The 27394-nt window shown below is 39.3% G+C and overlaps 1 protein-coding gene across 2 annotated transcripts in view; it reads right to left on the reverse strand.

Annotated features, from left to right (window-relative positions):
* jade2 (jade family PHD finger 2) overlaps positions 1-27394 on the reverse strand; it is a 171074-nt gene that overhangs the window by 110468 nt on the left and 33212 nt on the right. For both annotated transcript variants that reach the window (XM_078265609.1, XM_078265608.1), the window contains exon 4: positions 7210-7367. In XM_078265609.1, the coding sequence (XP_078121735.1) occupies positions 7210-7367 (158 nt within the window). The remainder of the gene's footprint in view (positions 1-7209; positions 7368-27394) is intronic.

Genomic DNA, 27394 nt, shown 5'->3' on the forward strand with positions numbered 1-27394 from the left:
CGACCTCTGACATATATAGCAATTGTAAGTCGCTTTGGATAAAAAGCGTCAGCTAAATGACATGTAATATAATGTGTGTGTCAAGCGCACACACTGACCCTGTACATGATGAGACTGATGATGCTGCTCTTAGTCATTTTATCATCTGATGAAGCGCTGTTTTGGAAAATTGGGGATGAATCTTGGGGGAATTTCCAGATGTTGTTGTGGACGTACTGATAAATACAGACGCACTTAGATGAGATGTGTGTACAATACACGCGCGCACACACATACATACATACAGAGTGACTTACTAATGTACTGGTGGACAAGGCTGCAGCTGGGCCAGGCTGTTCAAGTCTCTAAGGGGCCTTTCAGACATCTAACCACTACTCTTTTCCCCTCACTGTTTTCCTTGTGTTGTTACTTTGTATGCTCTCCTGTCATGACCTGGCCATTTCTCTTTATCAGACTCATTAAGGAGGGAGAAAAAATAAATACCAAATGTATTGCAGGTGTCCCTGACTCCTAATTCCTGATAGAAATTTGATAATTTCTCCAAGGAAAAAAAATAAATATCAGAGAGACTATGAAGGAATACACCTTCTTGTATGTCTTTTAAACATTCATGCACACATACATTGTATTAGATTGTGAATTTGAGCTGTTTTCCTTCTCCACTGGAGTCCAAACTGCAGTGTAAAGCAGGCTGTTTTTAGCTGAAAAACGACTAATAATCAGGAAGGACAATGTTTAGGTTATAACTTAGTTATAAAAAGTAACACAATGTCTTCTCCAAATACAAACAAACAGATTATAAAGATAAGATATTTTTCTATTCTAAAACCACATTAACACGCTAATGAGCATGTGGCTTCCTGTGTCCCATGATTTTAATGAAAAGTGTTAACCAAACAATTACCAGTTAAGAAAAAGCAGTTTTAGGCAAACGTAAAAACATTATTGAACTCACAATATGACAAGAGCCATGGTGGAGAAAAATTACCAGCAGTAACTGAGCAAATATACCTTCAAAATATACTTTCTAAGCTTTAAATACAGCTGAACCTTTGCAATACGTGACATTTAGACTCTCTATCTTCACTACCCAGCTATTTGTCTTTCTCTCCATCTCTCTATCTATCTTACTGTCCTCAAGCTCTATTCAATCCATATCTGTGTGTGTGTGTGTGTGTGTGTGTGTGTGTGTGTGTGTGTGTGTTTTTGAGCAGATGTATTTGTATATATCAACAGAAATTGTTTAATGAATAACAACCCATGGTTTTACATACTGTATGATGTTCCATAGGAATTCTGTCTATTCAAATGATGTTGGCTGGCACGTCCTCTCTGTACCTGCACCGGAATGCAAAGCTTGACATATGCGCTTCGCCTCTCTTAAAAAGGCCCATTCCAACTCAATCAGTTCTACTGGGCAAGATCACGGGGGATTATAATTTGTATCCAGTCTGAACCTGCCAAGTCCACAGCTCTTACAAAGTCCAGAAATTAGATCTCGACAAATTACTGAATGTTTTTTCAGCAGTACTCAGTTTTAACTGACATCACTGTAATGTTTTAATGTGTTCAGTATTTGGCAGCTGTCAGATTATCATAACACATGCAGGCTAATAGTCTAAATTGATTTTGGAGCGGGTCAGCTCCTGTCTTTCAGTTGTGTTAAGTGGAGTTACTATATTTTTTCTATGCTTGCATTGCTAAAACCAAAAACGTCTGTGGGCGGCATCTTCAAAAATATCTGGCCAAATTGCTGGGATGTAAACCACTGACTAGACCCCATGTTGGATTGAATTTGTGTCTTTTCTTTTGGTTTTCATCTTGCTCATTTTGTGAATATTTGGACAAATTTAAAGGTTATTAATGAGAGAATAAAACCAAGCCAAGCCAAGTAGTAATTTAACAGAAACAGATATCTCTTCTCATACTAAAAAAAGGCCTTGTTGCCTAATCAAGTATCTACAGTATCTACATCCTCTCTCAGTGTTCATAGCATCAAGCTTGTTGACTGAAGGTTTTACATAGTATCCATGCTTGCCTGACCCAAGTTTTGCATATGATCACAGCTGCCGGAAACCTGACCTACAGATTTTCCACCACTGAGGACCACTATGCCATTGTCCTACAATCTCAACTGAGCTAAGCCTTTACATGTCATGAGTACCATGGATTCTTGAATTTGTCAACAAATCGATCAATACCTGAAATATTACAAGTCTGTAAAACATATGTATGCCAACCAAGCAGTTGAGCCGTCCAAAGTACAATTTAATAACAACAAAAATCTGCTAAATCAATCTTTTTGTCCAGTACATAAACCACTTTGGAAAGGAGTCTCTCCATGTGATACTCCCCACGGCTGCAGCTTTACATGCCTTTCAGAAAGCCAACATGTTTAGCCAAACCACAAACAACGGGTTCACATTCACCGACTCGGTCACCAGTCCAAGGGGGAAAGAATTAAGCAATAAATAAAATAACCACTATCTCATTTCTTTCATTTTGTGAAAAGGGACAGATCTTCTCATGTGTATGTGTAATTATTTCCCTCTACGGCTCAGCGTTGTCATTGGGGACCGAGGCTGCCGAGTTGCTGCCAAAGCCCTATTCACTGTCTGTACATAGCCAGTGTTACGCAATGGCTAATTACTTCCACTCAGCCCCGACAAAACCATGGAGAGGGAGAGAGAGAGAGAGAGAGAGAGATAAATGAAAAAGAGGGGGAAGTCAGTGATAAAATAAAATAGAGGGGAGGAGGGACGGTCAGAGAGGGGGACAAGCAAGAGGAAAGTCAGAGGGAGAAATTATAAAGGAGCTGAGGGGCAGTGGGTGGAGAGAGAGATAGACAAACATGAGTGAAAAAAGAGAGAGGAGGAGGAGAATTAGGAATAGAAAGTAAAGGATAGGGAGACAGAGAGGAATGGAGAGCTAAAGACTCTTTATCTTTCTCATCTTCTTCCATTGCCTGTCTCTCCTGCAGTGTTTCGGTAAGGAGAGGCACAAAAGAAACAACATCAAACCATAATGACCTCTTCACCATCCGCCACAACAGTTTTACTGAAAATCATGCCGCAGCAGCCAAATTGGTCCAAAGAAAGAGAGAGAAATGTGGCAGAGGAGTGTTGTCAAAGCCAGACAGGGCCCACAGCCCTTTTCCTCTCCAACAATTTTTGGAGATGATGTAATTATTCATAAAAAAAAAAAAAAAAAAAAAATGTGTCTGCGCCTCTGGCTAAACTAGAGCAAAAGTAAGAGGGGAAGGTGGGAGTGGAAGGAGGGAGGCCAGGAAAAAAGAGAGATGTAGAGATGAAGACAAGAGAGGAAAAAAAAAGGAAACAGGAGAGGTGGATCAGGACATGAATAGCTAAAAGGAACATGACATAAATGGAGAGAGGGAGACGGCATGAGAGGGAAACTACCTCAATTTACTCTTATTTTTGGGTTAGCAAAATCTCTTTAATATAAAGCAACATTTAGAGTAAAAGCAGCGGCCTCTTCACCTAGCAGTCAAAGATGCACCATGTCACCTTAAAGGAAAAATAACATTGATTAATAAACTGTAGAGGTGCTGGTATGCAGATTTTATTACCATTTGATAGAGCAGGGCTGCAGACTGCTACCATTTTTTTTGTAAAGCTACAAAATATCACTTGGTCACATGCATGCAAGTGCATGATGAACATTATCATCCGTCACCCACCTACGCACAAGGAACCATGCACATGCGCGTATGTAACGAACGAAACAATCAATTCAGCGGTTACCGTGTTCCAAAAATGAAGCAGCCTAGCTGATTATTTTAAAAAGAATAATGAGGAGAGAGAGGAGGCTGGTGGGGAGGGAGCGACAACGAGAAGTTCCGACTCAGACGCCACTGATGATGAAAGCGCAGTCATGAGAGCCCGACTGAGCCAGCGAAGAAGAAAAAGTACCACTTTCAAACACAATGGCTAACGCAGTACCCGTGCGGGTAAACACGGTTTAAGCTTTAAACTTTGAAGTTGCACGACAACAGTAAGAAATACAAAACCTGCAGGGACTGATGTACCGCTGTAGCACAAAAAGGGTGCAACCGAATCATGTGCTGGTGAGACCAACCAAAATAGTTAGTAGCACCAGTGTTGCCAGTGGAAAGGTTAATCTGGAGCCCTGCAGAGCCAGGCTAGCTGTTTCCCCATTTCCAGTCTTTGTGCTGAGCTATCTAACTGGCTGCTGGCTGTAGCCTTATATTAACACACATGAGCGGTATCAATCTTCTCCATAAATGTTTTGCACCGATATCAGACATTGTTTTGCTATTGAGAGAGCAAGTCCAACCACGTCCATCCACTGACAACCACATTTTATGACTGCACTGAAAGTCTTGCCACAATTATTTTGTTCTCCGCTCGACAATGTATACTTTTACAGCGGATATCTGAACATCCTTTTATAACACAATGGATCAGATCTACTGTGGAATAATTAAGCCCCTTGCTTAAAGGACAAGCCGATTCAGGATCAGAACGGCTGTTTTGAGCGCTTTTGTATTTGTTACCCCCCTGTCTGTTGCAAAAGTTCAATCAATTTCAACTTTGACCTTTTTTGCCAGTAACATTTCAACACTTTTTACAAAAGAAAATGTTTTCAACCAGGCAGTTTTGTGATATTTTTTTTTTCTAATTCTGAAGCACTGATTTGTGCTTAATGTATAAACTGAATCAAGAGAGCTTTGTGTATGTATTATTCTTCCTTGTTAAGCTCATTGCTTGCTTATAGACAGTTTTTTTAAACCTAATTCTGAATTCTGAAAAGCCATAAACGTCCTGTGTGGGAATAAGGTTTCCTACCACTAATTCTGCCTGACCACAGGGGCTCGTATGGGTAAAACCAAGGAAGTCTCAAGCATTGCTGGTGATTTCAGCCCAAACATATCAAGAGGACAGAGTGAGGAAAGGAAAAGAAGGAGGCAGAGAGAGAGAGAAGTAGTGGCTTCAGGATCACAGACAACAGGAAAAAGATGGACAAATCGCTGTCAAAGACTGACAGAGACCATCAGCTCAGTCACATTTACACTCACCCCTCACTCCTCTATCTCCCCATCTATCCATCATCACTCCAATTCAGCATCACTGTATATATCACTTCATCAACCTATCGCATGTAAGATGATACATTAGCCCCCATTCATCCATCTATCCTTATCTATCTCTGCCATTTCACTCTCTCCCAATCTGCCCATCTATCTCTCTGCCTTCTGCTCTCTTTAATCTGCTAGCTCCATACTGTTTGTGTGTGCGTGTGTCACATATGTCTGCCTGCTGAGATGTTACGCTATTAGACAATGTAGACATTAAGGGCAACAAATTTATCCTTTCAAATCTGAGAAGGATGATCCAGATTTCTTTCGTATTTCCATCTCTTTTATTTATACCCTTTGTCTTCTGCCCTCATTAAGACTTTAAGGAAGTAATTTATTCTTCTGTCTTTGTTGAACTGCACATTTTTTGTTTTTCTATTATGGAAACTTGATTCCTCTTTAGTAAAACTGTTTTTGCAAGCCTTTTCACTTGATAGTCAAAGATGCATTTCAGGTTCTCTTGTTTCCTCATTATGTATGCCATTTCATTTGGCAACACAAGATTTGATTTACGTTTTGTTTGTTGTATTTTGAAGTGTTTACTTTATGTTATTGGATCTGATAGGTGTCTCTTTTCTTTTTCAATTGCCCAGTTAGAGTTGCTATTAAGCATGGCAAAACAGTTTTCAGTTTTTCTAATTCAATCACCAACCAGCCCCTTTTTTGCTGCGGTTATGACCCTAAAATATAAGATAAGGTTGTTTTTTTTTAAATCTTATTTAAAATGGACTGACTGAATGAACATATGTAATGGATTTTTAACTTGCTGAAACACAGTGACTTTTTTTCACTTTAGTCCTTGAATGGCTTGGGGAAAAGGTCGACAAACAGCACAAAATGCATTAAATAGTGGAACAAAGGCCTTAAACTTTCACTCTATCAATTCTATGATGTGGAAAACATTTACCACAGTATTCCTCAGCCTTTCAATTTCAATGAGTTGTGTTTAGCAGCTGACTGTTTAATATGCAACCAAATATGTCACTTTGCGATGACATTTTAGTTAAAGAAGTTTTTACTTTTCGTTTACTTGTCTTTTTTTGTTTAGAGTGAGCTTCCTCCGCATATGGTTTTCTTCAAGCAGGTAAAAAATTTTTTCATGGATACAGAAAATTTGACCAAATCTCCCATGACTGAATAATTGTCTGTGTCTGTACGTGCATGTGTGCATGCATGCGTGTGTGTGGCCCCCCAGTATGACATGTCTGTCTAACAGGAATTACCAGGCAGTCTGAGCATTTTCATTAGTTCCTAGAATGCCAAACAAACCACATGGGTATGTGAAGCAGCTGCAGTAGTACTAGAGGGCCACAACAACCTACTGGGGTGAGAGAGAGTGGGGGAGAGAGAAAGAGCGTGCCCAGACTAATCTACAGTATGAGTGAATATAAGTGGGTCGAAGTGCATGCCTGCACACATCTGCCTACCAGCTTGCTTCTGTGTTTCTTTGTGTGTTTCTGTGTGTTTCTGTGCGTGTGTGTGTGTGTGTCTGAGCAAATCACTTAGAGAGTAGAAAGCCGACGATCTGTTTATGTCCTTGTAGATTTTGCATGTAGGTGCATGTATTCCATTCACTAACATATAATGCCAATAGGTGTAATAATAGGCAATTTAATTGTGTAAAGGGTTCCCACACTTTATTAAATCAATGCCAAATCTTTCCTAAACACTTACAAAATGTTGATTTATGTACGACAGCTGTGTATAAAAAAAAAAATGTTTTGTTGGATAATCTCAGCAAAAACTACTCCTTCTGGTATCTTAGTGGGACTCAATGTGACTCATTTTGTCACATTGAATATAAAGTAAAATGTTCAAGGTTGCATCAATTAATCTCAAATTTCACAAGTTTCCAGAAGTTAAATGACCATTTGGCAATTTTCCAAAACCAGTATTAGTCATGGCAAACAAAAGTTCAAATCTCATAACCCTTCCATGATCTTTGGGACCGTGGGAACTCTGCCAGTGTGTTTAGATGGTGACATCATGTCTCTCGCTGCCACAGGTTGGCTAGTAGTGAATCCCTATTAAAACAGATCACAACACTTTATTTGCTATCCTTGTTTACTTGATGGCTGTTTCTGTCCTACCTGACCACAGGCTCTGGGATGGCCTCCAGGCTGGCAGGGACCTGCACTCCCTTCTCCCACTCTTGTCTCCAAGGGTCCGAAAGCACGTAGAAGTCGTCCGGGCCAAGCTGGGCCGAGTCCGGCAGCTTCATTGCCGTGATGAAGTCGGTACGAAATACCTGCACAGAGAGAACAACAGACGAGAGGAAGATAGAAAAGTTTGGTTAAATGGTCAAAAACAGTGAAGATGTATACATTCGTTTAGGGGTGTGCACAGGGAAAAATTCTGAATCGGAGTGTCTTTAGAAGGTGAGATTGAGGTGAAGAGGAACCTCACATATCCGCAGAGTCTGTAGGCTCAGACTGCTCATCATTAAGTCATTACTAATAAAAAAAAAAAGAAAAACTGTCATGCCCATGCATGATTCCATAGTTCAGCTTAAACATAGATCTACTGTGGCCTCAAAATGCTGCATGTTTTGTATTTCTGCCTCAACTGCTGCCTGACACTAAACGTCAGTGCAACATTGGCAGGTGAAGAATATGAAGAACAGATGCGGAACAACGTTGAGTAGCATTTGTCTAGAAAAGCCTTAATCCCTCATTTTGCAGTGTTGACTTGATCCATATCTTTGGCTTGGTTAAGTCATTGCCTCTATAGTCTTTTTCACCCCCCCCCCGGATGTTTGAGTGGTTTTCTGCTGCAGTTTTTCGGACCGTTTTGTAAATTTATGGTGTTACTTTTGGGTGCAAAGTAACATATGTTTTTCTTTTTCTGTCCTCATTGCCTTGCTTTAGCTGATGCTGAGAGGGAAGGAAGTCTCATTTCAGTACAAAAGTGTTTCCTCGTTCAGTAGGTGGTTTCCTTATTTCCCTCACTTACATCTTGTCATTACATTTCTTCCTCACGTCTTGTTACATCGGAGGACGCGAGGAAGATGCAAGTGAGGAGACATTTAAGACAAAAGAGAATAACCTACTGACAAAGAACGTATAGAGATGAGAAGGAAGAGGAAGGAGGAAGAAGAGAGGAAAGGACTGATAAGCTCAAGTGCTGTGGTCACGGCAACCATTAACCAAATTGTTGATATTAACCTGGAGACCTTCACAGGTTAACGCTAACTAACATAAATGATTAAAAGAATGTGTATGTAGGAGGATTGTATTAAAAGAAACAAGGTACGCCTGTGTGTGATGCAGTGTTTTAAAGACCTGAGGGAGTGTGTGTATTCAAGCAGACACGATCATTTTCACACATAATGTGAGCACACACACCTAACAGACGTCTCTCACTCACTCACACACACACACAGAACAGGGACCTGAATCAATTATATTATCAGTCATATAGTCAAGGACATCAACCAAGAACACACACACATAAACACACAAACCTACACTGAAAAAAACAAGACACACACACACACACACACACACACACACACAAATCAACCGTATGACTTCACTCTACATTTTATCATTACTTTCTAAGCCTCCTTATCCCTGCTTTATTAGCTCTTCTCCTCTATCTGACTCCCTTGTTCCCTCCTCACTCCCTCCATTAACCTCTCCATCTTCTCTCCCTCCCTCCCTCTTTCTTCTCTCACTGAGTCCCCAAATGTGGATGTTTTATCTACTTTATTTTGACCTAAAATGTGAACTAAAATGAGCTGTCAGAGGAAAAGAAGTAAATAAAATATTATGAAGAAAAATCTACAAACAAAAGCGCAAGCGAGAGACTGACCGAGACAGAGAGAAAGTTTCTCGATTGATTTTCCATAACATAGTTCATATCAGTATGAAAGTATTGGACAAAACAAAAAAATGTGAATTAATGATGGCACAGCATGATGGCTGTTTCATCCTGAGGGGGAAATTAATGTGTGTACTACATGCCATAACAATGCATCCAATAGTTGTTGACATATTTCACTTTGGAGCCAACTTGTAACAAATTAAAAACCCAAAATGTCAACCTGTCAACCAGGTTTGATATCCAGCACTATTTGTGATACTTTAAAGTTTGCGTTCTGTTTGCTTAAGAGTTGGAAAGAAACACTGCTATTCTGCAACATAGAGAAAAAGAGACAGAATCAGAGAGATAAAGACAGCGTGTTAAGAGAGGGCAAGCAGTAATATGCTGTATATTTGTCTTGACTCTCAGAGGAGCTGAACTTTCAAACCAGACTGCTCGAAGGAGAAGAGAGGAGAAGAGAGGAGAATGATGTTTAACTAAGTGAAGAGGGAGGACAAGATCAGGAGAGAGGAGAAAGAGAAGACAAATCACCAAGAATGAGAGAAAGGAAAGTGATATTAATTTAAGAAAGAAAGATGAAAGACAATGACAAACAAAGATGAAACTGGTGTGTATGTCCATGTTCGTTTTCCTTTGCAAAGTTGTGTGTGGTTTTTATGTGTGTTCTGTGTGTTTTTATGTGTGCGAATATGTATGTCCATAAAAAGCAGCATCCTTGCTTCTGCTGCTTGGCTTCCTCCACTGTCTGCCAGCCAGCACAAATAAATAATGCAAAGGAGTAAGGGGCTCTGTCTGTGTGTGTGTGTGTGTGTGTGTGTGTGTGTGTGTGTGTGTGTGTGTGTGTGTTTAACTGTGCGTGTATTTATTTATGTAGAACAAAGTGTGAATGTCCATGTGTGTTTTCCTTTGCAACTGTGTGTGGTTTGTATGTGTTTAAAAGTGTGTGTGTGAGCCAAGGTCATGATGGATCTTGCCTTCCCCTTCAGCAATACGAGAGGAGGACAGACAGAGACCGAGGGAGATCCACTCCTCCTTAATCTTTCTCCCTTTTTTTATTCCGTCTCTTTCACCCCTTCCACCTACACTCTCTCGCTTTTTCTCCAGTGAGGAGAAGAGAGGGAGAAAGGGGAAAAAAGGAGAGTGGGAAAAAAGAAAAGGAGAGAAAAGAAAAAGAGAGGAAAAATGAAGTAGAAGAAAAGGGAGAAATAGAGAGAACTAGGGAGAAGGAGGAAAATGTAGGAGAGAGGAGAAGATAAGAGCAGAAAAGAGGATAATAGAGGAGAGGAAAAGGGAGGAGAAGGGAGGAAAAAAGGAGGAAAGGGCTGAAGGAGGGAGGTAGGGGACAAGAAGAAAAATAAGGAGACGAGAGGCCACGGGAAAGGAAAAGAGGAGAGGAGATGAGATCAAATGAGGAGAATATATTAAAAAGGAGGAGAAGGAAAGAAGTAGAAGGGAGTAGAGAGGAGAAGAAAAAGAGATGAAAAAGGAGGAGAGGACAGAAGAAGTGATAAAAAAGAGGTGATAAGAAGTGAGGAGAGGGTAGAAAAAAGGAAAGTGATAAAGAAGAGAAGAAATTAGGAGACGAGGAGATAAAGAAAAAAAGATGAAAAGGGAAAAGCAAAAAGAGAGGAAAAATAAAAAGAGTAGTAGAGATAAAAGGAGTAGAGAGGTGAGCAAAGGCAAAAGGAGAAAAGGAGGAGAGGATCTGAGAGGATCTCCGTATATCAGTTTTATTGCTGTGTGTTTGTACAGGAATGACTGCAGCTAATTAATGTGTAGGAAACACTATTACAAGCTCCTGCAGTTTTATGTTCTGCCTGGTCTCTCTCTCTCTCTCTCTCTCTCTCTCTCTCCCCCCCCCCCCTGCTTCCTCTTTTTACTCTTTTTGTGACAGACAGTTGGGCGTCACCCAGCCTCAGTGATGGATGACAGGCAGACAGATGGAAAAGGAGCATTGCAAAAAGATGAGACATTCAGGTATACAGGGGGAGCGTCAGACAGGTAGAGGGGCAAACGAGCATTCACTGTTTCCAGGTAAATACGCAAAATATGAAATACAAATGAGGTGCATTTCTCTCAGCTTTCGCAGTCAAAAAATGAAGAGTCCTTCAAGAGATTATTAGATTTGAGTTATCTGTTTGTCTTCTCCAGAGTCATTCAATGTCAGTTATATTTCATGCAAAGACAAAAACAAAGAAATGCTGTGCTATAACAGAGCAACTAATGAAGACTTATGTATGTTCGGAACAGTCTTTTGTGGCTGGGTTTGGTGGACAGAGACTGTTGTGCAATAAGCCTGGAGCAGTAATCAAAACTCTGTCAACAGTTACTCAAAAAGTACATTGCTTTTTCCATTCATCACACAATTTATTTATTTGCTGGAAAGATTTTCCGCATCGATCAACTTTAATAACTTGGTTCTGAGGAACTTGTCATTGAACGTTGCCATTTCCACTCAGCTTTCCAAATTTGAGATAAATCATAATCAATTCCTGCAGAAGGGGGAAATAATACAGTCGATTTTCAACAGATAAGACATAGAAATCCCCTTTAGCGTGCAATTAAATCATATTTCATCACCATCATCCATTGCATTTAGCTGCTTTTGGCAATTGTAGTGCATTGCTCATCAGGTATTTACACCTTTTTATTCTGCTGCAACAACACCTTATTATTTGCTAAAAATGCTGTAGTGAGTGCTTAATTTACTCTTTCTACAATGATCTGCACACCAGAAAAACCTGCTGCTCTCTTTTGTGCAGTTTCTGTATGTCTGAAAAAGCTGGATCATTCAGTTTGGGAATCCTAAAACTCAAATGAATAACTGTCTCCAAACCATGATTCAGCAACAATCACATTATTTATTATCTGTCTAGGGCCTGCGCTGCCTCATTTCCCAAAATGTGACAGGCTGTCATGATGCAAACATCACACTCATTTGCATTTCAATAACTTAAGTAAAAAAATAAAATAAAAAGTTCCGTCATCAGTTTGGTTTGCATCACAAGCCATGCAATCATGCAGTGCGGAGTGATCGATGACTTCTCACTGAGCTGAACAGATGAGATTCAGCTGCTCAGATAAAGCCCCATAGAAACTCTAGTTCAACATTACTTTGGGAGCAGGGAAACAAACACACACACACACACACACACACACACACACACACAAGCAGAACATGATAAAACACAAGTAGTCTCTCTCACACAGTCAAACACATAGACACAGCTTTACACACACACACACACACACACACACACACACACACAGTGCGTCTCACTATCTTTGTGGGGACCCGTCATTGACATAATGCATTCCCTAGCCCCTTACCCTAACCTTAACCATCACAACTAAATGCCTAAACTTAACCCTCACCTTAACCATAACCTAATTCTAACCATAATCCTAAAACCAAGTCTTAACCCTCAAACATCCCTTAAAAGTTGTGGGGTCCAGCATTTTGTCCCCACAAAGCTGTCCGGACCCCACAAGTATACTGTATTCCCGGTTTTTGGACCCCACAAATGTAGTTAAACAAGAACAAATACACACACACTTTCCTCTGGCCAGCCAGCCAGTCGGTCGGTCAGTATGCTATGTTGAGATATGGGCTGTATGCATGCAGCGCTCTCATTAAGTCCAATCTAGATCTGGACTGATGACATGAGCAGGGGCTGTGGTGTGTGTGTGTGTGTGTGTATTTATGTACAACAAAGTATGAATGCCCATGTGTTTTCCTTTGCAACTGTGTGTGGTTTTTATGTGTGTTTTTATCTCCCAGTGCATTCATGGGAGAGCAATGTGTTCAAAAATTCCTGTCTATGACCTCCACTACTACTACTATTAATAATAAAACTATGACTATAGTATTACTATAAGTTTTAATAGGATGTATGGCAACTACTGCTAATGCTCCTACTAATAGTGCTGCTGTTACAACCATTAGACACAGTTATTTACTTCTATCAAAACTAATACTGATCCAACTCAGGTTCCAAATATCTCTATTGTCAAGCTCTATAAATAAAATCTGCCACTACTACAAATGTTGTAGTTAGGTTATAGTATAATAGTAAAATGAACAGTAACATATTAATAATAATGTTATTATTAAACAATAAACAATGCTTACTGAGACTTTAAAGGACAGGGAAATTTAAGAGCTTAACATGATTTCTACTGTTCCCAACACTGTTGCCAGTGTTGTAATGTAACAAAGTATAAATACTTCGCTACTGTACTTATTTGTCCAATAAGTGATTTTTTTTTTTTTTTTTGGTACTGACAGGCTCAGATTGTTACTAAAAGTGTCTGGACGTGACCTTTTGTCCGAAGACAGCGGTATGGAGAATGAAACGAGACGAGAAAAAGGTATTCAGGTAGTCTGTTGTTACGGAGTAGGCTACAGAAATGATAGGCTCCGGTTAGCTAAAACATTTTTAATGTAATGGCTCAATATGTAAATGATTTCGACAATGTGGATGAGGTGGTTATAGTTGGTTGGCCGCCCGCTACTCCGTAACAACAGACTACCTGAACATTTTTTCTCATCTCGCGTTCCACTCTCCGCACCGCTGTCTTCCTGAGATCAATAATGTTGTCAGACACGTTCAGTAACAATCTGAGCCTGTCAGTAGCAAAAAAAAATCACTTTTAATGGGAAAAAAACAAGATTCTACCATTGCCCCATTAGGTGACATTGCAGCTTGGTTCGCACCGGCCCATCATTGCGATCTCGCTCAATACTGGACCAAATTCAAAGATTTTTGGTCACATCAGTCTATTAGACACAAATGCATGGGGAAATGGGGCCCAGGTTCAAGAAAACGGTAGTTACCCTTTAAGTAGAATTTTCATGTATCTGTGCTTTACTTCGTTGTTTATATTTCCGGAAACTTGTACTTTTACTCCACTACATTTCCCCTAAGCATCTTAGTTACTCATTACTACAAAATAAAATCTGAACAAATTTGTTACACTGGAAAAAAAGCAGGTTTGGCGAATCATTGCTCCTAAATTGCCAAGATCATGCACCCTCCATTCCAGTTGGTGACCTAATGCCTGTTTGTCACCAAGCGGCAAAAAAAAACAACTACTTTTACTTCTAATACTTATGTACATTTAATATCAGAAAATTACTTTTGATACTTAAGTACAGTAAATATCAGATACTTTAAGACTTTTACTCAAGTAATAATTCTAAAAGGAGACTTTAACTTCTACCAAAGTCATTTTCTGGTAAGATACTTGTACTTTTATGTATTGTTTTAAGTATTGCTTTCAAGTACTTTATACAAGACTGACTCTTGCTATTTATATCACTTTTCCTTACTAGTAGAGGTACTTCTGCTACCACTTTTTTTTTTTTACTTCCACAAGAAGTACTACTGCTATTTCTGCTAGTACTACCACTACCCTTCCCGCCACAAATACCAATACTATGCTCGCAAACGCTACCACTACTTGCACTGTATTGTTGCTTCTGGTGCCAATGCTACCAATAAGAACTACTGTAAAGCTGCAGCTACATTTCTGTGACCCCTACTACTACCACCACTAGTACAAATTATACAGTAATTATACTTTCATGCAGCATTAGTGAGCCATAAAGACAAACAAACTGGACAGGGTATTCGAACCTCAACTCTTCCAGAAACAATCCTCACCTGCTTCTGTAAACTATAGCTTCTGCGAGCTTTGAATCTTGTTTGTCTGCTGTATGAGGCCGCTTGCCTCTCTGTCTTATTTTTGGGAATGAGTCTAATCTTGTACCATCTGCAGAGCGGTGATAGATTAGCAGTCGGCTTCAACCTGAGCCGAACACAACAGAAACCACTGATGATTAAATCTGACATTTTAAACCAGGAAACACACACTTATAGATGTTCACAGTGACACCAAAGCAGAAACACACATTCATGTAAACAGACACAAATACACACAGATGTAGAGTATTGACACAACTAAACACACATATACAGGGAAAGAAACGCACAGATAAACAGAGACATAAACACAAATGCATTTAACAAAAACGTTTTGAAAGTGCAGATAAACACACACTGACACACATACAGTGCACACATTGACACAGGTGCAGCCCAAGGCCAGCGTCTCCCCCCACACACACACACACACACACACACAGGCCTTGTTATTCTGGTGTTGCTGAGCCAGTTTTCTTGAAGCACAGTGACAAAGTGCTTTTAAAGGCCAGTTGATATCACACACTACCGTTAGTCTCACTGGTTATCTTAAAAAACAATCAGCATTGTTCATGTGTAACTTTCAAAGGGATGAGAGCACTGATAGAAAGAGGAAGCTGCTCGGTTGTTCACTTTTCATCCTGCTGTTATTATTAGACAGCTAAACTCTGGAGGGCCTTCTCTACGATGATTATGGGTGCAATAGTGGTGCGAAAGTAATCAGCACCCAATAAGGTGCAAAGGACCCATAAGGGCAGCACGAGTCCAGCTCAACATACCGAATGTACAATGAAGTAGCGACATTTTTCACATTTCTTGTGAACAACTTTAGTAACTCAGTTTTTCAAAAGATTTGATCAAATCATAGCAACTATTAACTAAAACAGGCAACATAAATCAACTGAACATGAGATAGTATACCATAGTTTTGTGTTTATTGCCAAAAGACCATAAATGACTCAAAAAGAGTGTTAACCCAAAGCTGCATAATTGTAACACTAAACTGTAATAATGAGATCAAGTGAAATGAAACGTGAAACCCGATTTATGACATTTCTGATTAAACATTCCTGATGAAAGTTCTGAAACCAGGGGTCAATAACATGAACATTTTTAGATGACCTTTTCAAAAATATCAAAGTGGAAGAAATTCACCATATTACAACCCCTGCTGAATATGCAGCTAATGACATGACAGCTCACAGTTTGTGGTTGTCATAGTAATGCAACATGCTTTCCGGCATGTGAGTTTTCTATGAGCACAGAAGTCAGAATAGCAACTGTCAGAGCAGTGATGAAAAGATGTCACTGTAAACAGAGCTTTAAGAAACACAGATACATCTCAGCCCTAAATACGCTCTGAGACAACTTAACCTGAGACAACCAAAAGAAGTGAAATCAGGCTAAAAGGTGAAAAGAACTTTGCTTATGGCTTTTTGTGAATAAGAGAAACTAGCTGTCCCGCAACAGAACACCTCATTTTTTAGAGAAAAGCTGTCAGATGCAGAAATGATGCCCGGTAAACTCAGAAAACATCTGGAGACAGCAAGGACATAAAATACTTGAAGTGACTTCAAGAGGTACTGTAAATACAAAACAAAACAATGCATGTTGTCATGTGTGCATGTTTTTTGTCCTTGAAAACCTAAACTCTAAGCTCATTTTACTCAGCCAAACAGAAAGCTTGCTTTCTATTCAATGTTTTAATGACCAGTATAAAAAATTAGATAATAAGATAATTTTAAGACAAGTTAGTTGATTTCCTATGCAGAAAATACTGTAAGGATTTGGACATTAAAAGGACAAGAGGATAAAGCCATGACTGTACTGACTGAACTGTGAAGGACTACATACACCCTCTAGCATTGTGACATATTCTGGTGAATAAGGTTTATAACAGTCACACTGCACTGTCAAAAAGTAATACAGAAGCAGAACTAGCAACAACGTACAGTGAGTCAGACCTCATACCAGAGCCTCAAATGGGTAACATTTGACTTGACAGACTGAAAAGGACAGTAAAAGAAAGACATAAAGACATAAGAGAAAAAACTCTAAGGTAAAGATGACAGCAATCATACGGAGTGAAAGAAGCAATTGAAAGAAAGCAGACAAGACAGGAAAGGGAAAGAAAAGAAGGCAGGGCAAGGCAAGGCAGCTTTATTTGTATAGCACATTTCAGCAACAAGGCAATTCAAAGTGCTTTACATAAAAAAAAAAAAGATTAAAAAAATTAAAAACAGATAAAATACGACAATAAGAGTTACAGTGCAGTATAAGAAATCAAACATTAAAGAGCAGTTAAAAACAGTTAAACATTTTTAAACATTACATGTCATTTAGCTGACGCTTTTAGCCAAAGCGACTTACAATTAAGTGCATTCAACCTTAAAGGTGCAAACTCCAGACAACAAGTAGTAAGTGCAAGTACATAAGCTTTAAATAGGTAATACCACAAAGAGCTATATGAAAGTGCAGCATCAAGAACTATATATAAAATTGTTATATATATATATATATTTTATTTTTTTCCCCCCCTTCTTTATCCGAGGTGTAGTCGGAAGAGATGTATTTTTAGCCTTCGGTGGAAGATGCACAGGTTTTCGGCCATCCTGATGTCAATAGGGAGCTCATTCCACCATTTAGGAGCCAGGACAGCAAACAGTCGGGATTTCTTTGAGTGATTAGTTCTCCCTCGCTGTGAGGGGGCAACAAGCAGGTTGGCTGATGCAGAGCGGAGTGGGCGGGTTGGGGTATAAGGTTTGGGTTAAGGTTGTTAAACATTAAAACATTCTTTGTCATCATATCCATTATTGGTCCCTCTGGGACGTGTGGTTTACTCTGCTTGCCACCCATCTTGGCGTGGAAAAGTACTTTTATTTTAAAATATAGTCGTCACTATAAGTCTTAGTTTCTTTCTTTGGAAAAACTTCGGAAAAACCCCTTTGGTTGAAATTCACACTTTTTGAAATTAGACTTTGATTAGTGATCTCATGTCAACCAGCTGAAATTCACACTTTGTTGTAATTCGTTTTCTTATTTCAACCTGAAACCCTTTACTGTTCGTTAAAGGCTGGTTCTTAGTAAAACCCACACAATAAAATCTGGAGTAATGATGATAAAAAATGTAGTCGGACAGTGACCATAAAAGTAAAATAATACACAATACCATTACAAAACCCCACATGTACAAAAACACTACATTTCCTGTCTTCGTCTGCACAACAATTTCGTTGGCTTTTGAATTTTGGTCAGGAAAAAAAAAAAGAAAGGAAGGGGATGTGAGGAGGTGAGAGGGTAGGAGAAAGGGGGAGTAGAGAGGCAAAGAAAGGAATAAAGAGAAGAGTATTTTCTTCTTCCTCTGAGCATCATGGCTACCTGGCTCTAACAGTGCGTCACGGCAGATGTCGACTCAGAGAGAGAGGAGGCTAATTTTAGCAGCCACATCACAGCACAGGGACGGGCTCTAATGATTGGCTGCTTAGAAAGGTCCACAGGACTCGGGGAGAAGTGTGTATGTGTGTGTGTGTGTGTGTGTGTGTGTGTGTGTGTGTGTGTGTGTGTGTGTGTGTGTGTGTGTGTTTGTGTGTGTGTATGTGTGTGTGTGTGTGTGTGTGTGTGTGTGTGTTTGTGTGTGTTTAGTGGGTGATTAAGAGTGTGAAAAAGACCGAGAAGGAGAGAAAGGGGTTGATGAGAGAGAGGAGAGCAGTGACTCAGTGATTTCAGCAAGAAACACAATCTCTCCAACATGCACCAAGACAGGAATCTGGTACCGCAATACCAAAAGAATATAGTGAATGTAACCAATTATATAAGAATTTAACCAAGGACAACACATTACAAATGCACATGTAGCCTGTCTGCTGTGATGCATCATCTTGCAAAAAAAAAAAAGAAATTCAACTGGCTAGCATCTTTTCCTGATGTTGTTCCAGGAGAACCCTTTTATTCTGGATTTTCTATTTCACCTAATTTTTTTCACTCTCTCAACTCTTTTTAAAAGTCTGGAAACTAGGTTGAACAGTGGACGAAGTGGTCTGAGAAAAAAAGTACAAGTAAAGAATGGAAAAGTAAAGACAGAAAAGGAAGAAAGGTACCTTCACAGTAAGATAGGCTATCTAGAAGACAAATATGTACTGAGAAACTGTCCCGTATCAGCCAAGAAACTGCCCAGAAGTATAATCAAGACTGGATTAGCACATAGCCCAGGTGTTCTTACAGTAAATATCCATGACATTGTTACTCTCGATCTTGATGCATTGCAACAGTGGTTCAACATTTCAACAGCTTAGGAGATCATGAAAACAACTGTTAAAAACACCTGCTGGAGTATCTTTTTCCAGGACAAATGCTTTGCATTTCAGGCAAAGATTAGATTTGAATAAAATAATGAACTGCATAGTTCGCATGAGAATATATGAGCACTAAATATCCAAGGGGTTGCTCAAACTTAAATCAAAGATCTCCAAAAGCATAAAATAAAACAAAAATAATACTTCTGTTCTTAAAAGGTGTGGGAGGAGGATTCTTGGATAAAGCACTGAATGAATAACTTGATTTTTTTTTCTTTACTACAAACCTTGATAAACACATGCAGAATTCTATCAAAAAAATCTAGTTTACACATCCAGTATATCAAAAATATCACATTTGCATCACAACCTTTTCATGATACAATTGGTTGCATTTATGCAAACTCTTTGCCAACCCACTTGTGATTTACACAGCTGAGCCCTGAGGTGCAATTCAAAAGTATTTGTTTCTCTTTTCACCATCTATGGAGTCAGACATAGTTCAGAAGGCGGCTTATTCTTTGTGTGGCGCTGCAGAACAGGCCTCATGCAGGGCAAAGAGAGCACAGGACCGAAGAAACCTTTCAGTGCGCTCGCTACACGGCTGCTTGAGCTCAGGACGGATGAGAGGGAAAGGAGACGTAAAAGCAACAGTGAAGGGAGTCACCGTTATTATGCAGAAACATTATCTCTCGCTAAACTGAATCACTCGCATCAACAGCCTTTACCGACTTGACACTTGTCTTCTCTATATCACATAAAGGATTTGATAGGAATGTGAAAAGGATTTCCTCCTGCTCTTTCTATGGTCCCCTCACCCGTCTTAGATCTGAAATGTCACATCCGTAGCTATTAGCGCAACTTCGTACTGCCGAGCTCTGAAAAGATACTCAGCCTACAATTTGTGCCCCTCATTAGCGTGAGACAAGACAGTGAACAAGTCCTTTTGAGAGTTCTCTGAACGCCAGCTCCTCATCACAAGCCCCTGGCCTAAACGATGCGTGGAGCCACGGCGCTCCCCTCCATGCCAAGGGCAGGCTGATTGCCAAGGCTTCACTCAAAGGTCATGCAATTAGGCTTTGTTCCTACTTCAATAAGGATTTGACTGACTGCGATCCGCCGTTTGAACAGATGTGATTTTTGGCCTCTAGCAAGCTAAAACTCTGCCCTCCTTTTATGTTCACAATCACGTATTCAAAGAAATTAGTCTGAGAAAGAGGAATCATGAAGAAAAAATAAAGGCAGAGTTGATCAGCTGTGCAGGTTGTCCACAAATTGAAATCAATATTCAAGACTGCAGTAGCAGCTTAGAGGTTAAGTAAGTTGGATTTTGAGCCAGAGGCTTCTTTGACTGGAGTCTGGTTAGGGAAAAGCTCTTCTTCCCAAATGTCCTTTGGCAAGGCATTTAACCTCCAAACTGCTTCACTGGAGCTAGTAAATTGCCATATGTCGAAGACAGTAAATGTACTGGGCACCTCGCTCGGTCTAAATCACCTAACAACAGCATGAATGTTAAGCAAAACATTGCTGATAGAGAGTATATAAAGTCATCAATTATAAGAAGTTATGAAAGGCACAACAGAAAAAAAGAAAACACCCACATTCTATTTCAATATAAAAATTCAAGCTTTTTACACAACAAGTGGCTTAAACAAGCCATGTAGCCCCCAAACCGTGGGGCTACTCAGTGGAGCTAGTGGATCTGCTCAGTGGAGGCTGTGCTTGTACTCTGCAGCTGGCAGGTGTTAATGTGTGTGTAAAATCATGAATATGAAGATGTTTCTGAGAGGGGAAAAGAGAGATACAGCGAACATGCTCAGAAAACCTTCCCATAATAAACAAAGGTTAAAAAAAACTGGGTCACTGACAAGAAAAAGTGAAGGAGACTTAAGAGGCGGGAGCAATACACCAATTTCCCCCCATGGAGTCCGATGCAAATATCATTCTTCGTATGGCAGGCTCAGGCAGACGATCTGGTTAAATGGCAAGCAATGGCTGGGGGGGGGAGAGAGATGTGACCTACTTTTGGAGATGTGTGGCTGAAAAACAACCAAAACAACTACATGATTAATGCTGCTTTGCATGTCTGCCTCTACTGCAACTTGAGTCTGTGGTCACGCTTTTTTAGCAGCAGAATTTACTAATAGGGAATAACAAAGTTGATTAAAATAGAAGACGTGTAGCTGCCTGCTCTGAAGCTCAGCATGTTTACCTGAAGTGCAACTTTCAGAAACAAACATCACTAACAGACCCAAGCATAGCAGATCAAAAGTCTAAGTAGCTTTGGACAGCTCTGTTGCTCGTTTTACTCTACATTAAGTGCCAGATGGGTGGTATCTGTCACACAGAACAATGTTCTGTCAGTTAGTTTTTATATACTTTTCTAAATTGCTCTGATTCACTAAACTCCACCCATCTGGTAACTGTGTGCAAGCCAAAATAAACCCTATGACTTGTGAATAGGAGTTGGTCTGCAGAGTCTTATAATAACACAGCAACTTCTCAGCTGGCCTCATATTAACGCCCACTCTAACGCTAAGAGGTTCTGAGTCATTTTAAGTAACAACCACTCATCAAAAGATCTTTTTTTTTTTTTTATTTTTATTTTTATTTTTTCAAAAAAAAGGAAAAACCCACTGCCAGATACTCTTGCAGTAATATATCATCAATCTGTGATGTTCAGTGTGTTCCAGGAGTCGTTTTATTTTCAACTGCGGTACTTCACTTCTTTTATCCCTCAATCTGTTTTATCTGCTGGTACAGTACTACAGTAAGTGATTCAGTGCATTCACAAGAATGACTTTGCACACTGTAACACCCTGTATTTAATATGTAAGAGAGACAAAACATGTCTTGTGAACAGATTGCATGCTGGTCCATTGATACTTTTCTCTGTTTCACTGTTGAATGTCAGTGCGGCATGAGAGGTCTAGAAAGAAGCCCTCACTCTTTGATTCCGTCGCGCTGACATCAAAACCTGACGTTTTGATAGATTGCTGATTTTTTTGCAGAATAGTCAATTCTCCATGGTAATAAAAAGAATGAGATACATTGTTTTTCAAGTTTTGGAGGCAAAAAGCCTTAACAGAATAAAAAAAAAAAAAAATCATACATAGCCACTAGTACTAATACTGTAGTGTGGTAGAAACATGTTAAAAGTTTCTGTCTTTGATTTAGTATACAAATTGTAATTCCGTGTCATTTGCATGGTGGAGTGTTGTTATACATTAAGTTTGTCGGTAATATCTAGTCTAGTTGAACTAAGAATATTGCGTTTGAATGACGTTGGTTCTAGTCACTAGCCACTTACAGTACAGATCCATTTTTGCGACACGACTGAAGCGTGGTGTCGCAACATCATACAGCCATATGGTTGATGCTCCACGCCCTTGACCGGCAGCTGATTGGACGAACGCGTCACGTGGGTCTGGCTACTCCCGAATTTCAAAACGACCATCATGGCGGCTCGTTGAGAATACGATCTCTTTACGCAAATAGTTGAATAAACATGTTTCTGAAAACATTTTAAGCGAGAAATAGGCCATGCAGTTGCTGAATCTGTCTTCATTTCAGATCGACAAAGGTCAGTTTGAAAGATTTTCGTCTACTTCTATTGGATAGTCACGTCGCGTTCAACGGATTCATTTGCATAAAGATGGGCATCGGCCAGCTTTTTTTTGAGGCGCAGCATTTTTTTCAAATGCAGCGCCACCTTCCCGGGATGCTTTGCGGGCGCGTTAAAATCGCTTGACATCACGTGGATCCGCACCGTTAGACTCCAACAACAAATAGTGCAAGATCAACACTTAATCAATTAAGTAAGTAAAGAGAACCCAACTGATATGGGGTGTTCTCCACCATCCATCCTGGCTGCTCATCTGCTCACTGGGCTTGGCACATGGAGTAAGAGAGAAACTGTTACACCAACTCTGTGCATTCTTGTAGCTGTTTGCATCTGGTTGCCATAGAGTTTCACAGCTGTTTCTACCAGACCCTAATGAGCTACAACAGCTGCTAGCCTGCTAGGACACACACACACACACACACACACACACACACACACACACACACACACGTACGTAGCTGTACACATGATAACTTAACCATTAATACATGTGGAAGTCCAACAATACTCCGGAGGATTAGAACTCGTTATGTCTCGTAAGGATGTTGGCATGTTGATGACTTTACACAATAAAGGCCATTGCCTCTTTGACGGTGATCAACCTATAAAACATCTGCACATCTGGATGCATATACCTACATATACCTCTTCAACATCTACATGCTTCCTCTAGCTCGTATTATATTAAACCATAGCTATGCCGAAAATACACAACGTTATATAACCTTTATATAACCTGGAGACTATAGCCCAATACCGAAATTAACGAGGTGCATTGAACAAATCAACAACTGGATGTGCCAGAATTTTCTTAAATTAAATGAAGGAAAAACTGAGGTGTTAGTTTTTGGAGCAAAGGACGAACGATTAAAGGTCAGCACTCAGCTTCAAGTGGCAATGTTGAAAACAACAGACAAAGCAAAAAATCTAGGTGTAGTCATGGACCCAGACCTGAATTTCAACAGCCACATTAAGACAATAACAAAATCTGCCTATTACCATTTTAAGAATATATCAAGGATTAGAGGACTTATGTCTCAACAGGACTTAGAAAAACTTGTCCATGCTTTTATTTTTAGTAGACTTGACTATTGTAATAGTGTCCTTACAGGTCTCCCTAAAAAAATCAATTAGACAGCTGCAGCTGATTCAAAATGCTGCTGCCCGAGTTCTAACTAAGTTTTTAATCTAATCACATTACTCCAGTTCTCAAGACTTTACACTGGCTTCCTGTGCCTCAAAGAATAGACTTCAAAATACTTCTGCTGGTATATAAATCCCTAAATGGCTTAGGGCCAAAATATATTTCTGATCTGTTAGTGCACTATGAACCACCCAGACCTCTCAGGTCATCTGGGACAGGTCTGCTTGTTGTCCCCAGAGCCAGAACTAAACAGGGGGAAGCAGCTTAGTTTAGCTTTAGTTTAGTTTTTCCGCTCCATATATTTGGAACAAACTTCCAGAAAGCTGCAGGTCAGCCGCGACTCTCAGCTCTTTTAAATTAAAGCTAAAGACCTTTCTTTTTGATGTTGCCTATTCTTAAGTTCTAAATTGAACTGATAATTTTATTCTTCTATTTTATTTCGTAATAAATTTATACTGAACTGTGAATTTTATCTTGTATTATATTTGTATTTGTTAATATTTCACTTTATTTTTTATTTCCTATCTTGCTCTTTGCTTTTTAATGTTTTATGTAAAGCACTTTGAGTTGCCCTCTGCTGAAATGTGCTATATAAATAAAGTTGTCTTGCCTTGCCTTACAGCTCCCTTGGAACAATGACTCTAATGTTTAAAAACACCTGAGAATGATTCACAGATCTCGTCAATACCCCGAGGAAATTTTCCGATGTCCTAATTTGATTGCGATATTAGCTTGACAACTGCAAACAATAAAGAAGAAAAAGATCAGGGGCTATTCAGCAATTGGTTGCTGTTCTGAACTTCAGCACTGAATTCAGTGCTTGCAAAACACTCAGAACTCAAGGCTTACTTTCTGCACTGTAACTACTGCTCTTTCTTCAGATTACTTAGAACTACTGATGATTACTTGCCATTACTGATATCCACTGGCATTTTTCACCATGTAACCCATTTGCACTGATTTTTGTGAAATCTGCTGTTGTTAGTGTTTTCAACTTCTTCTTTTCACCACACAATGTGACACAATTTCTTCTATTAGTATGAAAAAATGACAATTACAAATGAACATAGAGAAACTTCCCATCTTGGCAAGTTAGGTACAACTATCCTTAAATATCTTGTTATTAAAGATGTTAACTGCTACTATGCCCATAAAAAAAACTTATGTAACTGGCTGACAGGGGTCCATTAAAATCATATAGCAGGACATATCAAACATGTTATTAATATTTAACATATATTAACCTGCATCTTACCATAAAAACAATTCTTAAGAGTCACGCTTGACTGAGCCAAAAGCTGTATGAACACTACATGTGCATTACAGATAAATGTACAACCCAATGAATACCAACACAACATGGAACATACATACAGTTTTTATAAATTCATAATCTTTAAAAGGGTTCTGGTTTTCCGTTTACAGGCCTTGAAAAAGTGGTGCAGCTACCACCTCTCCTTCACACTGTGACTCTCAGATTGTTATAAATATAGTTGCATATACAGTACACAACTGCATGCACACTTTACTTGCACCTTCACACCTATAGTAAACACACTCTTACTATATGTATGCACATGTAACAATGATGATGTAGAGAGTTTCACATCTGCTCAGACATTATCTTTTTGGCCACCCCCTACAAGACCACTTCCTTCCTCCCATGGTGCACTGTTCAACAGCCTCTTCTAAGCTGTGGTAACAGTAAAGTCAGCTCAGGTAATATTGAGCTCAGCCTATTAGCCTTTAGCACACCACTGAAATGTGCAGGAAAGCAACATGCCTTAAACTACTGTAGTAACTAGTTTGATTTGATGAAGGGGGTGTAGAAAGCACAACGGGGCCAGTTGCTGTTATTTTCAGCAATAAACTGTTGCCGTTTTATTTTCTGTATTCATTTTCTGCATCTCTGCTGTCACTATACGGTGAGGAATGGGAAAAAAAAAAAAAAAACATCAAGACACATCATAAACAAATACTTAACGCTATAACTACTTACATCACCGTAAAGATTACCTAATGACGACTGATTTTCAGACTAAAACATTTGATTTAAAAAAAAAAAAGACAAAACAAGGAATTTGAATACAGACGTTTCACTGTCCAAGTACGGGATACAAAGTTTCAATACCACAAGCCTGGAAGAAACCCCCAAAGTGTAAAGTGCGTGTGTATTCATGTTTCCGTCTCGAAATAGTGGATAGCACCCTCTGACAAATGTGTGAGTGTGTGTCCTCTGCCTATGTTGCAGTGTTTTGACAAGTGTCACATAATCCCCTGGGGGAGAGAAGGGGGATTTCTATAAAGAAGGGGAGCTCTGCTTTGTCAGAAGGGATAAGGCAGAGCGCTGCTTAAGAAAGAGTCCTCACTCTGACTTGTGACTCAGTACCACTGCAGCTACATTACATTACAGTTTTTTTTATTACTGCTATAACAAATATAAGTTTCTGGACTTGCTTTCTATGGAGAATGCAGCTTCAACCCTTGCAGACTATGATTATGGTGTAGGCGCCCCTTGGACTCTTATTAGAGAATATATGAACAATAGAGCAACAACTTGACTGTGTAGCGTTTGTGTTACATGACATTACATATGAGTATTTCTGTATATATATCTGTACCAACCCCCTCCCCAATCTTCAATGTGAATGTTATATGTATGTATTTAAAGGTATTGTTTTATTATGTTGTTGTCATTGTCTTGTTTTCTTTTTGTCTTTTTTGTTTCTGAAAATGTTAAAAAATAATAATAAAAATCAAACAGTGCTTTTTATTTTATTTATTTTTTAAAGAGGTGGTTTTGTTATCTACGCCAGGTGCATGAAGGCACAAATACATTTGTTTTTTGTTGTGCTCAAATGCTGCCCCTAACCATTAACCACAAGACCAAATATGTGCTGTCAGTGTGTGTACTGTATGTCATCATGACTTCCTGTTTGTCTTCCAAATTTTCTAAATCCTCAATCGCAGCCCTCATTTAAACGGAGATAAAAACAGCTATATAAAAAAAGGAAGCATTTAAATGTGTCCTCCTTCCACCAAGTAAAGCTCTCTAAACCACTTCTAAGAAAAGTCAAAGCTGGAGTGAAAGCCTCGCAAAGGCGCAAATAGAGACAGCTCATTTTTAGAAAAGAGCTACGTTGTCATTACAAGTCGGTAGTGTTTACCATTCGCCACACCTCCCTTAACCAAGGGTGAGTAACATTCAACAAACTTGTCTGCATTGTGAGCCACTGTTCAATTTTCTTTTCAGTATGAGATCAGTGAGTATCAGATGCGCTGATGAGTTTTAGTTTCACTGCCTACAAATATCACCCTTTTTAATCTTGATTTACTTTTTGTTGATCATTTTAAAAAGCACTTAGTTTCAGTGATGTCCAGTTGCCACCATCAACAAACAACATTTATGTCCAATTCTTAAACACTTAACCAGAAACTCCACACACAGCCAATATTCCATACAAAGTTCCAATTCACATTGGCATCTGTGTTAAAAAAACACAATAACAAAAGGACAATATGCCTGTATTTCAATGAAGTCAAGTGTGTTAATGAACATAATAAATTGTACTGGAAATACTGCAAGCCAGTCCATCAGCAAAGTTTGACATAGCACTGATAAGCATCATCTGCTAACTAGCTAGGCTTTTTCAACCAATGAAATGTGTGGACTTTTATTATTGC

This window comes from Sander vitreus, chromosome 13 (genome assembly GCF_031162955.1).
Source record: "Sander vitreus isolate 19-12246 chromosome 13, sanVit1, whole genome shotgun sequence".
NCBI classification, from domain to species: Eukaryota; Metazoa; Chordata; class Actinopteri; order Perciformes; family Percidae; genus Sander; species Sander vitreus.